Source organism: Meira miltonrushii (genome assembly GCF_003144205.1).
Source record: "Meira miltonrushii strain MCA 3882 unplaced genomic scaffold FA14scaffold_6, whole genome shotgun sequence".
In the NCBI taxonomy this organism is placed as follows: Eukaryota; Fungi; Basidiomycota; class Exobasidiomycetes; order Exobasidiales; family Brachybasidiaceae; genus Meira; species Meira miltonrushii.
This window is the reverse complement of record NW_020289948.1, coordinates 451,977-464,794: the sequence shown is the minus strand read 5'-3', so window position 1 is coordinate 464,794 and position 12,818 is coordinate 451,977. Positions and strand designations below refer to the sequence as shown.

Here is a 12,818-nt window from a genome sequence, read left to right as displayed (position 1 = left end):
CGTGTGGCAAGATGTCTTTTGACGCGTGCGCCGCCAAGGAAAGGAAGATTGTTTAAGAGAGAAATGCTCCACTCTATGTGTGATATGACAGGAGCACACAGCAGTTTGGGCGTTAATGCAAAGGGGGCTCGTCCCTAACTCCTTTCGGGCATCCGCGCTATTGAATCGGGCGCTTTAGAACAACACATGACCTTTTCGTAAACTACTTCCTCCTTCCCTCCATCGTGGTCAACACTACAATCATGACGAGCGAAGATTCATTGCAGGAAACACAATCTTCGTCCATAAAAGGACATGGATCAACAAACGATTCACCTGCGACAAGTGTACCACCACAAGAAGGATCTGAATCAACATTAACATCTAGAGCACCGACGCCTGCACTGCCTGAACTTACTTTTCCAGATAAGGTAAAAGAGGCAATCGAACGAAAATCAGCAGATGCCCTCAAAACTCAGTTCTCACCACTCAACACAACGGATTCACTCCCGCATAACGGAAGAGGGAAAGGTAGACATCGTGCGACTTCATCTGCCGTCTCTGCTTCGCAATATGCAGTGATCATCGGGATTGCTTTGATTGATTTCGATCATGCAGAAGGACCAAGAGTTGAGTATGCACATCCAAAAGAGGTAGCAGAGGATGAAGAATTACGCACAAACTTGCCTTTCCTTGCTCTACCTGACGGATCACACGCTCGAGAAAGCGATTTCTGCTACTTCCACGTACTGAGCAAGTCTCTATCGCCTTCGACTGTATTTGGGATCAGCTGCAATCGTCAGATAGCAAGTGATAGTCTAACGGTCAGAGGAGCAGAAGTCACACGAAGTACTGTACAGAAAGCTGTTGTTGTACTCGCTCGTGATCCGGTATTTGGTCCGATTAAGGAAAAGTTGGGTATCGTCACACAAGCGCTATTTGCCCAGAAAGACTTTACCAACGTCGACATTTTGATCGAATTTCATGCCACTCTGGAAGCGGGACTGAGGTCCGCACATGCCATACCGCAAAGCCTACCGACAACTCCACAAGATGGCAAAGATGGTGCAGTAGATGCCCAATTGGCTGTACAGAAATATCGCGAGGAAGAGCGAAAGGAGCGTGAGGCAACAATGTACATGGGAACATCGTTGCGAGAGCTAATCTACAAATGGCGCTTCAAGACGCTCATGCTAGTCAAGCTATTGTTGCTACAGCGCAAGATCATGTTCTTTGGCTATCCTGTGGAGAGACTGTGCACATACCAATACAGTTTGATCTCGCTTATACCCGATCTGCTTTTCAACTTGGCAGACGCAGGGTCGCCTGCACTCGATACCCAAACCTCAAAAAGGAAACGTGCCGAATCGCTAAAGACATCTGATCGTCAGAGTTTAATGCGATTCATGGGCTTCCCGCTACATCTATTCGGCGAAGGCTCATTCTTCCAGCCTTACCTACCACTTCAGCAACTGGAAATGGCAGCAAAGAGCAAGAGCTATCTAGTAGGAACGACAAATAGCATCTTTCGAATGCAGAAAGAATGTGCGATCGACGTAATCGTTGATCTCGAACAGTCCAATATCGAATTTCTGGATCCCCATTTGCACAGTATAATCGCCCTGACGCCGGCTGATCGGAAGTGGATGGATGATATTGTACACTTGGTGCTGGATACATGGAATCCTGATGATCCAACAAGACCCATATCGATGCAATTCCAGGGTAGTGACGATCATCTAAGGGCGAAGTTTGAGGAGTACATCACTGCATTATTGGCTAGCGTCAAATATAGCGATTACCTTGCTGCTCATCGTGCCGAGCCTGATCCGATAATAGCATCCGATCGGCCAACCTCTGAGTCGTTCGGGGCTGAATTCGTTCATGCTCTCAAACAGACACGTTGCTTTGAGCTATGGAATCGCACAACGGATCAAATGATCTTTGATTTATTCGAGAAGAAACATCCGTGCGAAGGCAAGACGAGCACGTTGGAAGATGTCTCGCTGAGATTGACGAGCGGGATTTATGATATGCATCTAGATGAAAAGTTGGCTTTGCCAAAGGAAACGCGAGAGATGGTGAGCAATGCATTCAATGAAGGAGGCAAGACTGCATGGAAATATGCCAACAAATGGGGATCAGATTTAGCACGATTCCGAAGAGAACAGATGGCACGAGCTCAACAGGCGAGTAATAATGACAATGCAGGAACGGAAAAAACAGTCGATGACGCAGCAGCTACGATTCATGCTCCCGATCAAGGCATCCATCATGTCAATTCTGCACCAGAGGATGCGGCTAAGGGAGGTAGTGGCAGTGGCTTCCTGACACCTGCTCAACAACAAGCAGCGTTGGATCTACAAAAGCAAGCATCAGCTGCTGCAGCACAGGCGGGAACACAAATGCGAGCAGCGTTGAGTGGATTCGGAAGCTTTTTGTCAGCACGTCAAAAGGCATGGTCAGCAGGTGCCGCGCCCGGAGAAACGAATGTCAAGCCAGGAACAACGGCGGAAGAACTAAGTGATGCCGGCAAAAAGACAACACAGTCAACGGCTGCCACAACTTCATAATCATTTTGTCAGAAAGCCTTTTTTTCTTGAGCAAAGCTGTATTTTACACATGTACTTAATAATCAATATGTCAAATCGATCGTGTATGCACTATCTGTGGTCATGTTCAAGTGAACAGTGATGGAGCCATACATGTTAAGATAAATTTGAGTATTGCTCACTTGATTTGGTGAAATGACGGTACTTGCGTTATTGGAGGGGATCTCATGAATACTTGCATTCACGCAAGAGACACCCAAGGTGTGCAAGCCATTAATGATGATCGGATAATCGCCTGATTGACCACGAGTACCTGCCAAGATATGAATAGCACGATCCTTTGGGTGCAAAGTAGCAAAAGTATCATAACATTTGCTCTTTGTACTTTTGTTATGTAACTTCCTTCCGCCCGATTGTGTCTTTGTGTAATAATTCAAAACGTGCCAATCACCCGCTGTTGTCCAACCGCCCAAACCTTCGTTAACGGGTAAAAGAAGCCTTGCCAAATCATCATGCAAGCCGCGACCGGAGCCCCAATTGGCCCGGCCTGCAGTTATGTTTGCTCTTTCAAACCTACTGATGAACCAAGCCGTGTAAGCTGGAACTTGTTCACCGTCATACGTTCCGTATTCGTTCACTTGAACTTCAATATCGTTTGGGAGTTTGTTATACTTCTTTAAAAGTTCACTCAAACTTTTTCGCGAATCAACTGGATCATTTCCGCAATTCGGTGAATATCTACCGAATAAATGATGATAACTCCAAACATCCGGAATCACATCACAATTTTGCGGAAGGGAAAGGTAAGTTGTATAGTTTGTCCACCATGAATTATTCAAAGCAGGTAGGCTTGAACTTGCAGGACCTTGCAATGGGACTGAGGGACCTAAAGCAGATCTGTACTTCCTAAATGCATATGACCATGATTGCAAATATTGATCTTGAGTTCCTGGCCAGAACAAACTGATGTCGGGTTCGTTCCAAATATCGATTTTCAGACCGTCAGTCATATTATTCTTTTTTAGATCCCCTGTAAGTCTATCTAAGAACTCGCCGTACTAAGGGTAGATTACAGTCAGTATGGACTCAATGCCTGCAGCACACCATTCTACTTACGAATGAACAATTACCATTATCACATGGATACCGAACCGTTGAAGGACTTTTACCGTCTGCACCCCAAAGATCATGTGGCAAAAGGACAAACGTTGCATTTTGTGCTCGAGCAGAACGATAATTTTCCAAAGTTGATTCAAATCTTTGTTCGTATCCTGCAATGCTTGAAGAAAAGCCCGGAAATGGAATTTGAGCTCCTCCTGCACGTACCATTGTCAGGCCTGCACCTAGCTGAAGATCGACTGGAATCGTTGGTGCTTTATCAGGAGAGTAGGCGGGATCGTTCGGGATTCCGTACAAGATTCCGCCGGCTTGCCCAGTTGCCGTTTTGCCTCGCTTACAAACATCAATCACTGCTTCACCGACAAGATCGTTGGCTTTGCTTAGTGAGAGCAGTAAGCTTACTAATATTAATAAGATTTGGTAGAACACGTTGAAAATCATTTAAGAGAGAGAAGGAGGGGATGCGGTTTGTATAGTATGATTAAGTGAAAAATGGTCAACATTCCTCTATTTATAAGCAAATGGATCTTAAACTTGATGATACAATTCGGTTCAAGAACACGAGAAAAGGACTCACACGACGTGTGTATCAATTGGAAGGACAAATGTTGTTCTTTGCGTTCAAATTCAAAGAACATTTTTTCTCGTAGAACATTCCATCAACGATCAATTTGACAAAAGAAGTTTCCATTACCCCCATTTTTAGAATACTCAACGCCTTATGACAACCAAGATTACCGTGATCGATCAACGAAATAACACACCAATTCATTTTACCCCGCATTCCTTGTACGCTATAGGGTCGGTAAACATTGAGACTTTGTGTGTGACCGCTGCAGGAACGATATCAAGGATCATCATTGTCATGCGGGGTCATGAAGAGACCCTTCGTTTGGAAGAGATCACCGATAGGTCTTTGAATATTGAAAGCCGGCTCCGCAATCTAAAGCGCGCTCCGTGGCACCGTGTGGGGAAGCTGGCTGTCTGCTGATCAATTTGCAATCATCGGCAATCGTTGTCGTGTTTTGTAATAAGCAAAGTACACATCAAATATATTTGTATAGGTCACCGGTGCTGCAGGTACCAGCGAACAATTGCATCTCGGAATTTGATTAGGTAATCCTTCACTTTGCCATATATGACATTCACTTGCATATGATATCGACAATCACCGATAAAGTTATCCGCATGTTTATGGCATTGAAATGTCACATTGGCATAGTTTATGCATAGTCGGAACACCGACGGTGGACCTAAATACGTGTACCGTACCTGTGTCAGCGGAAAGGCCCGCACCCGCCTTGGCATAGCCCATAAACACACGCTAAAATAAGGATTATCATGCGGGAATACGACGATGGCGTCAACTTTCAAACTCCACACTTTTGAAAGATTGTACAAACATTGGCAGTCATTCTTTTGTTTCTCTTCTACCACCATCCTCACAAACAATACTGCTGCTCATCATGTCAGATTCAGCAAGTTTATTTTCCACAACTTCAACACTTTTTGAATCACCTTATACCGCTCTCAACTTTCATAGTAGTCAGGCAGGTAATGCTCCAAACACTGTACCAATCGAAGAATGTTGGGCAGTCTTGGTGGTAAACCATGATCGATTCAAAGCAGACACGAAACTTCTGAGTAGTGTAGGCCTACCAAGCACATACGAACGTGCTTCTCAACCTGGCTCAAGTAGGTCGGGATTGGGTAAATTGGACCTTCGTAAACGATTACAAGTACAAATTCCATTTACGCATCTTCAAAGTGCATCGGTCGATCGTATTCCAGTTCCTACAACCATCGAACAGCTGCTTGCAAATCGTCCAGAATTCAAATATGGCAGAAGACAATCGTTGATGGAATTGATGGTAGAAGATTTGGTCGGAATTCGTATTCGCAGAATTGATGCAGCAGCGGTAAAATTGTTGTTCAACGGGAATGATGTACGAGATGCAACGATCTTTTTTCCCGCTCATGTCCTTCTACGAACGCCGAATTGGGCAGTTCAGAAGAAGTTGATCGGAGGCGGCGGTCAATCCCAGACGTTCGCAAGTGCGCAAGTTAAATGGGCTACTTGCATTTTCACATCACCCGTCGTGCCGGGTAGTGCGGATGACAATGACGATAAAGCATACAGAGCACAACGTGAGAAAGAGATCCTGTCAAAATTAAGCGTAGGTGAAACAGACGATGTGATTCTTGCAAGATCCAAACCACCGTCTGAACGTAATGAAGCGCTGTTGGATAAGCTTTTGCTCTTCTTAGAGAGAAGGGGAGTGGTGTGGTGTAAAGTTGGACATCTGGCTAAACCTTCGATGTTGAATTCGGATCCTGTCCTTCGACCCCAGTTTGCCGTTCAAGGTATGTTCCCTGAGCCATTTTTGGACAGATGCAAAGCATATTGCAAAGGAGCGGGAATTAGCTTAAATGGAAAAAATATGATGAAACCAGAAGCAGAAGAAACGGCGAAAAGTAGTAGAGCACCTTTGATCATTGCGGCTGCAAAAGATCACGTTTCAGCATCCGACATTGCAAGAACAAAAGGCAATGTAGAAATTGCCGGACAAGATGAGGACTTGATTCAAAATTGGCATGTCAAGGTTACCTTGGAACCTTATATGATCGGTACGCCTCTTGCGGTTGGAGGTGCAGCGGCAGGTATTGGTATGGGAATGGCTGGCGGTTTTTGATTGACATGCGGGCTATATGGACGCTTTCTTGACTTTTTTGTATATAAACAATAATTCGATACCTACCTATCAGTTAATCCCGCTCGGATAGAAGTCCGAGATGAATGGTTTGCAGTTAAAGCCACAATGCCGTGGAAAAACTCAAAAGGCGGGCGTATCGGCTGTACAAGCCTGGATGCACGCACGCGCACTAATATCACTGTGGGGGTTTAAGAACAACACTGACGCCATGCAGTAAAGTGAGCATTCATTTGTCTTTGTCATTCAAATCTTCTCGAGTCATGAACTTTGATGGGCATGGGGATATAAAGGGTCGATGGCAGGAATAGAACTCTTCTTTCAGTACGATCAGCTTGAAGTACACAAACATGACTGACAACAGATCCTCCTCTTCCATTGAGATCCGTCTTGAAGATGGTGATCAGGCTATTCAATTGACCACATTGAAAGGAAGTGTAGAAACAGCCATTCAGGACAAGAATGCAAATACAACAGAGGAGAGAAGCGATGATGAAAGTAGACCGGCATCGATAAACGAAGGTCCGTCCATTCAAACACCAGCCCTTTCGAGTCGTGTGCCATCATTGCACGGCTCTGAATCAATCTTGAACGCATATGCTGAACCTACAAGTTCTGGCACACCAAGCTTTGTAACCCAGCTTCCACCCGTTGACAAAGGCAGACAAGCATGGACGTTCTTAGCAGTTGCAACGTTGCTAGAATGTTTGATTTGGGGTATGGGTAACTCGTATGGTGCTTTTCAAGATTATCACTTGTACAACAAGCAATCACCACTTTATGGTTCTTCTTCTGCTGCAACTGCCGCTGCTGGTACTTTGATCACTGCAGGTCAATATTTCGCCCCATTTTTGTTCTTGGGCATTCTCAACGCATTTCCACATCGTATCAAACTGTTTCAAGCTATAACTCTCTCAGCTTCTGCGATCGGATTAGTGGGAGCAAGTTTTCATCCGAATGTAGCAAGTGTTACACTTTTACAAGGTTTCTTGTCTGGTTGGTCAGGAGGTGCATTTTATACACCTGCAATGCTTTGGCTACCGCAATGGTTTGATCAAAAAAGAGGTTTTGCAACCGGAATGATTTTTGTCGGTTCAGGTATTGGAGGTGTGGTTTGGCCTTTTGCTTTGAATTATTTGTTGGAAGGTGTTGGATTTGAATGGACATTACGTGCTTTGGCTATTTTGCAATTGATCTTGGGTGCAACGATTGCGTTCTTTTTGCGACCTAGGCTGCCTGTCCAGCGACCGACAACACAAAATGACCCTTCTTCCACCGCGGGAAGTCGTCACGATGCAAGTCGTAGAAGGCGAAACATTCTTCGATCCGTCTTACCATCCCACAACAAGATCCTCCATTCACCTTTGGGAATCGCAAGTTTGGCAGCGCAATTCATGCAAAATGCTGCATTGATGTCAGTTTCCTATTATATTGCACCTTATGCATCTTCTTTAGGATTACGTGGTACGATTCCAACTGCTCTTTTGGCAACTTTTAATGCTGCTGCTGCCATTTCGTATTGCATCATTGGTATCTTGTGTGATACATTACCGCATATCGTTTTGGTTTTGCTCTTATCGGCTACGGGGTCTTTGTTAGTTGGTTTGTTACTAGGATTTGCAAAGACGTTGGGACCTTTGATTGCATTTGCGATCTTATTTGGCTTATTCAACGGTGGTTTCTCAACAACAATGTCGCCTATGGCACGCGAGATGGCAAAAGCCGGAGAAACGGAACATTCTGCCGTATTTCTCGAGTTAATGTCCTGGCGAGGATTGGGAGGTGTGGCCGGTCCCCTGATCAGTTCAGTATTATACAAAAGTCACATTTCCGCCGCACAATCCCAAAACGATTCTGGTCAAATTTGGGGTGATAATGCAGCTTATGGAAGTCATGGTTTGGGACCTGTGATTTTGTTTTCTACGGCTCTTTCTGCTGTGGTTGCATTCACTGCTCTTGGAATGATCCCTTTGCGGAAAGCAGTACTTAAACCTAGGCAGCCAATGCCTTCTTCTTAAAATTTTCTGTCTTGCTTGTATATTACCAATCGTATGGAAATTTATTCTCAATGCGTCATTGTGTCTGTATAATGAAAGGTACCTTATTATAATGCAATCTAAGCATAATGTTGTCATGCACTTCTGTTTGTTCTTTTATGAGAGCGATCCACTGTTTCGGAAATCGGAAGATTGTGTGCACTCACTCCACACTTCCCCTTTGTGCACAAAATGTGGCTTAGCGTACACGCAATAAAATTAGGGTTTTATCCTTTGTTCCATCATTGTCTTTAGCATTTGCTTCTTTCCATCATCATCAAATCCTAATGATAGGCGTAGGTCTTCGCAGAGCGTTGACGTGTCGCTCAAGCACTCAATATGGCATACGGATACCCACTACACCAATCGATAGCCTTTCAGCGGGATCATCTTTACGCACATATGCCTCGATAGCAAGAACACCAATCCTACCAGTCAAGCCAGTATGGCAACCACAGAGGATCACTGGATTACCACATCAGCTAAACAAACTTCTTTCCATCTCCAGTTCTCGCTCTTACGCCACACACAAGGTAAAAGTTGCACCCGAACATGAAACATTTGCAGAACGATTACGACAAGCAGAAGCAGCCGAGATGAATCGAGTAGAACAACAAGAAGATTGGAGGATACCGGAATCAGAAGCAAAACCACCAAAAATACTTGAACCGATTCTATACTTGTTCGTTGCTGGCGCGACCGCATATACTTGGGCAGCATGGAAAACTGTCAAGGAAACAAAAGCGATCGCAAATGGTATACGGGAAGGTTCGGATGTATTTGGAGATTTTACTAGCTTCTTATCTGCAAGATTATCCGGTGACGATAAGGGAGCTTCGGGTGGCATAAGCGAGGCACAATTGCGCTCGGCAAGAAGGCATGAACTGGCTGTCAGGCTCGGATGGAGAATGCAATGGTTGATGGGATGGTGCGATCAGCTGTACCTGCCTAAAGGCGCTAAGCAGGCCATCGGATCTGCGTACCTTACAGTAGCAGATTGGTACCTGAAATTGCCGGAGGATAAACTGGTCACCGTTCCAGTACTTGCTTGCACGACTGTCGTATTTCTAGCATTGAACTTCAGTCGTACTGGAGCTTTTGGCAAGAACACATTCGCCTTCCTGCGAAAGAATATGATGCACATTCCTGCGGCAAATCGTCTTCATACAATGACAACATCCGTTTTCTCTCATCTAGGAATCGGACATATCCTTTTCAACTCTCTTGCACTCTTTTCGTTTGGCGGTGCAGGTTTAACCGCTTATACGTTCCTGCATGATGGAAACGGATACAAATTACACACTCCCGAGGCAACAACATTCTATCACTTTTTGGCATTCTTCGTGACTGCAGGAACGTTTGCTAGTGTATTCTCACATATTTTCACACGAATCCTTCTCCAAAGAGCAAACCAAGCTTATGGTACGGAATTCGCAAAAAGAATGACCGGAAGAATACCCGGATTAGGTGCAAGTGGGGCGGTATATGCATTAGTGAGTGTGTTTGCATTTGCTTATCCAAAAGAACGAGAAATGCAGATCGCATTTATCCCTCAATTGCATGCACCTGCAAAAGACTTTTTGACAACTATGATCAGTATAGAAACAGGATTTTTGGTACTTTCTTTGGTCAGAGCGCGATTCATCGGATTTTTCGATCATGCTGCCCATATGGGAGGGGCTCTGTTTGGATATCTGTATTTCCGATATGGAAACGTGATTTGGGAAAGCCTTAAACACGAAATTTATCAACAAGATGAACAATTTCAAACCGCAAATTATAAAATTGACAAGAATAAAATCCAAAGTGTTCCTGTCCAGCAATCCAGGCACGGAAACCCGACTAGAATCGTTTAAATGCCGATCTCTATGATTCCACTATTCCACCGCTCTTTTAGCATGTACTTTTCACGGTCTAAAATGAATTATTGAATTCTTTGCATTCCTTTGTATGAGGCATACTTGATTAGGGCGTTGACATGCATCGAAGTCTGCAGGTCCACGCACGATCAGGGTGTTGACACGCATAAAATGCCCTTTGTTTATTTTTAACTTGCATCTTAAACGAGAAACATAAAAAAGTTGATCAAGCTTTGGACACTTCATTCGTAACACCCTTTCTGACTCACAACAGGTCTTCAAACCATGTTTCGAGCAAGCTTACACAAGGCATTCAAGCCGGCGATGTCTTGTCAGGGCGTACTCCGTACGACCCCTCGTGCCGGCCGAAGTCTCATATTAGCAGCCAAAGTCCCATCAACTCGAGCTAAATCGGCGTCTGATCATCTGTATTTTTCTACATACGCAAGATCCTACTATGAAACTTTCTCAAAATTTTGGCAAAGTACAAATACGCAATCAAAGATCGCTCCCGAACATGAAGAATTTGCAAGACGTTGGAAAAAGATGGAATTAGACGAAAAAGAAAAAGAGCAAAAAGAAGAAGAAGATTACGCAATTCCTGAGTCAGAAGCAAGTCCTCCAAAAGTTATCAAACCTATTTTATACTTCTTTGCCGTCGGTACTTTATCTTATAGCTGGGCTGCATATATGACTGCAAACGAAACTGGTCGTATGGTGGAAAAGATCAGCAACGAATTTCGTTTATATACAGACACATTCATCCATAATGCAAAGTATATTACGGATCATTCTGCAAAATTTTCTCCCTTGACACTCTTTCAAGGTTGGATCAGTGAAGCTCATCTTCGTGCTACAGAAGTCCAAGATAGATTTGACCGAGGCAAAAATTATTTCAATCTTATTTCTGATTGGTGTAGTCGACTTAATTTACCGCAAGAACTGCAAACATCTTTAATCAATTCATGTGAAACAGGCTTGACTTGGTATGGGAAAATGACACCAGCACAATCTGCATCAATTTGTGGTCTAGTTGTTATGGTAGTAGCATCCTTAGGCTTGAAGCTGTCCAAAAGAAGGACTTTTGCTTTCTTGCCACATGATTTTGGAAAATATTTCATGCATATACCTGCAGGAAATCGCTTACATACACTAACAACATCTTTGTTCTGTCCCAATTTTATTCCGTTGGGATGCTACAGTTTTGTTGTACTCTACACTGTCAGCACGTATTCACTAGATAACGTCAAAAGAAAAAAAGATGCTGATGGCTATCAGATTCATATTCCCGAGGTTACAATCATTTACCACTTTTTAGCTTTCATTCTCACCTCTGCAACTTTCTCAAACGTCGCTTCGCAAATATTTGCAAGGGTACTGTTTCACAGAGCAAAATGGTCGCTTAGCAGAAATATAGCATTAATGAAGACTGGAGCTTTTGCTTCCAATGCTGGAGCTATGGGAGCTTTTTATGGCTTACTCGCAGCTTCTTTCGTCAGTAACGCAGAAATCAAACTTCCGTATGAGCTCACCTTGGGGAAACTTATCCTAGGTGCCGCTTGCGTTGAAGTCGCACTTCTGACGTATAGTTTACATCAAATGAAATTTCAAGTCTTCGTCTTTAACAACGCTGCTCATGCAGGCGGATTGATTTTTGGCTATATATATTCAAAAATCGGCGATTCATTCTGGGAACGCTTGAAAGGATTCTTTTACGAACGCAATCAACGCCTTGTTCGTTTAAAGCTCTGTAGACATGAAGAACTTGTCCGTGTACAGAACAAGTTACTACAAAAATCGATTCAACTAGAAGAGCTGAAAAAAGGGAATCAATAGATCTTCTACACTTTAATTTCATACCATCTATTTTCATTCCAATGTTGATTCGTATCACCACTTTAATTAATTTTTTATCCTTTTGTTCTGATCAGACTTTGATTCGCGAACAAAGCACCCCTTTGTTGTAGAAAAATATTTTATACCTACGTGTATAGCATAAATAGACCTTCTTCAAGTTAAAAAAACACCTCAAGTCTAAGCCTAAATATTCTCACATAAACCCACAAATGCTTCGAACAGCTAATATACATTGGACTGCCGAGCTCTATGAAAAGCAACATACTTTCGGTATACTTCTGGGTATACAATTATCCGTATTATTGTGTTGTTTTCACATCGGATAAGTACATTGCACCAAAATGTGTCGTAGCAAATTTAGTTACTGGCTTTGCTGCAATCAAGTTCAGTAAGAAACTTGTGATTACCAAAGGGCTCCATATACTTATCCGGATAAACATGATGAGAAAGGTCTTTGCAAATCGTTTACACACTCTCACGACCTCTGTTTATGGCAAAGTATTTCTTGGGACCTAGTGAAATACTCTATCCCGATTCTTCTTTTTGGCAGTTCCTACTTACATCCTTGGAAATTTCATCGCGATCCTTTTTTCTCATACCTTTACTCGTGTATTATATCAAATCACGAAAGTACGATTTGGTCCTCAAACTGCAACGAAGTCGATCGTAAGAATTCCAGAACTCGGTGTTAGAGGAGTGTCATAC

The 12,818-nt window shown here is 43.5% G+C and overlaps 6 protein-coding genes across 6 annotated transcripts; 5 read left to right on the top strand and 1 right to left on the bottom strand.

Annotated features, from left to right (window-relative positions):
* Positions 1–63: 63 nt before the first annotated feature.
* On the top strand, positions 64–2,672 carry FA14DRAFT_169236 (uncharacterized protein; the record flags this gene model as incomplete). Its single annotated transcript, XM_025500192.1, has 3 exons — positions 64–130; positions 256–2,060; positions 2,091–2,672. 3 exons carry the CDS (start codon positions 64–66, stop codon positions 2,550–2,552), a joined length of 2,334 nt encoding a protein of 777 aa, XP_025352021.1. The 3' UTR covers positions 2,553–2,672.
* Positions 2,615–4,091, bottom strand: FA14DRAFT_158532 (uncharacterized protein; the record flags this gene model as incomplete). The annotated part of the gene is made up of 2 exons (XM_025497971.1): positions 2,615–3,589; positions 3,648–4,091. 2 exons carry the CDS (start codon positions 4,089–4,091, stop codon positions 2,615–2,617), a joined length of 1,419 nt encoding a protein of 472 aa, XP_025352020.1.
* An 835-nt stretch (positions 4,092–4,926) lies between these two features.
* On the top strand, positions 4,927–6,416 carry FA14DRAFT_162633 (uncharacterized protein). The gene has a single exon (XM_025499700.1). It carries the CDS (start codon positions 5,117–5,119, stop codon positions 6,341–6,343), a length of 1,227 nt encoding a protein of 408 aa, XP_025352019.1. The 5' UTR covers positions 4,927–5,116; the 3' UTR covers positions 6,344–6,416.
* Positions 6,417–6,463: 47 nt separating this feature from the next.
* FA14DRAFT_162632 (MFS general substrate transporter) lies at positions 6,464–8,473 on the top strand. The gene has a single exon (XM_025499699.1). It carries the CDS (start codon positions 6,712–6,714, stop codon positions 8,377–8,379), a length of 1,668 nt encoding a protein of 555 aa, XP_025352018.1. The 5' UTR covers positions 6,464–6,711; the 3' UTR covers positions 8,380–8,473.
* A 166-nt stretch (positions 8,474–8,639) lies between these two features.
* Positions 8,640–10,338, top strand: FA14DRAFT_162631 (uncharacterized protein). The gene has a single exon (XM_025499698.1). The coding sequence runs from the start codon at positions 8,685–8,687 to the stop codon at positions 10,251–10,253; it is 1,569 nt and encodes a 522-aa protein (XP_025352017.1). The 5' UTR covers positions 8,640–8,684; the 3' UTR covers positions 10,254–10,338.
* A 224-nt stretch (positions 10,339–10,562) lies between these two features.
* On the top strand, positions 10,563–12,092 carry FA14DRAFT_192786 (uncharacterized protein; the record flags this gene model as incomplete). The annotated part of the gene is made up of 1 exon (XM_025501962.1): positions 10,563–12,092. Exon 1 carries the CDS (start codon positions 10,581–10,583, stop codon positions 12,090–12,092), a length of 1,512 nt encoding a protein of 503 aa, XP_025352016.1. The 5' UTR covers positions 10,563–10,580.
* Positions 12,093–12,818: the final 726 nt, after the last annotated feature.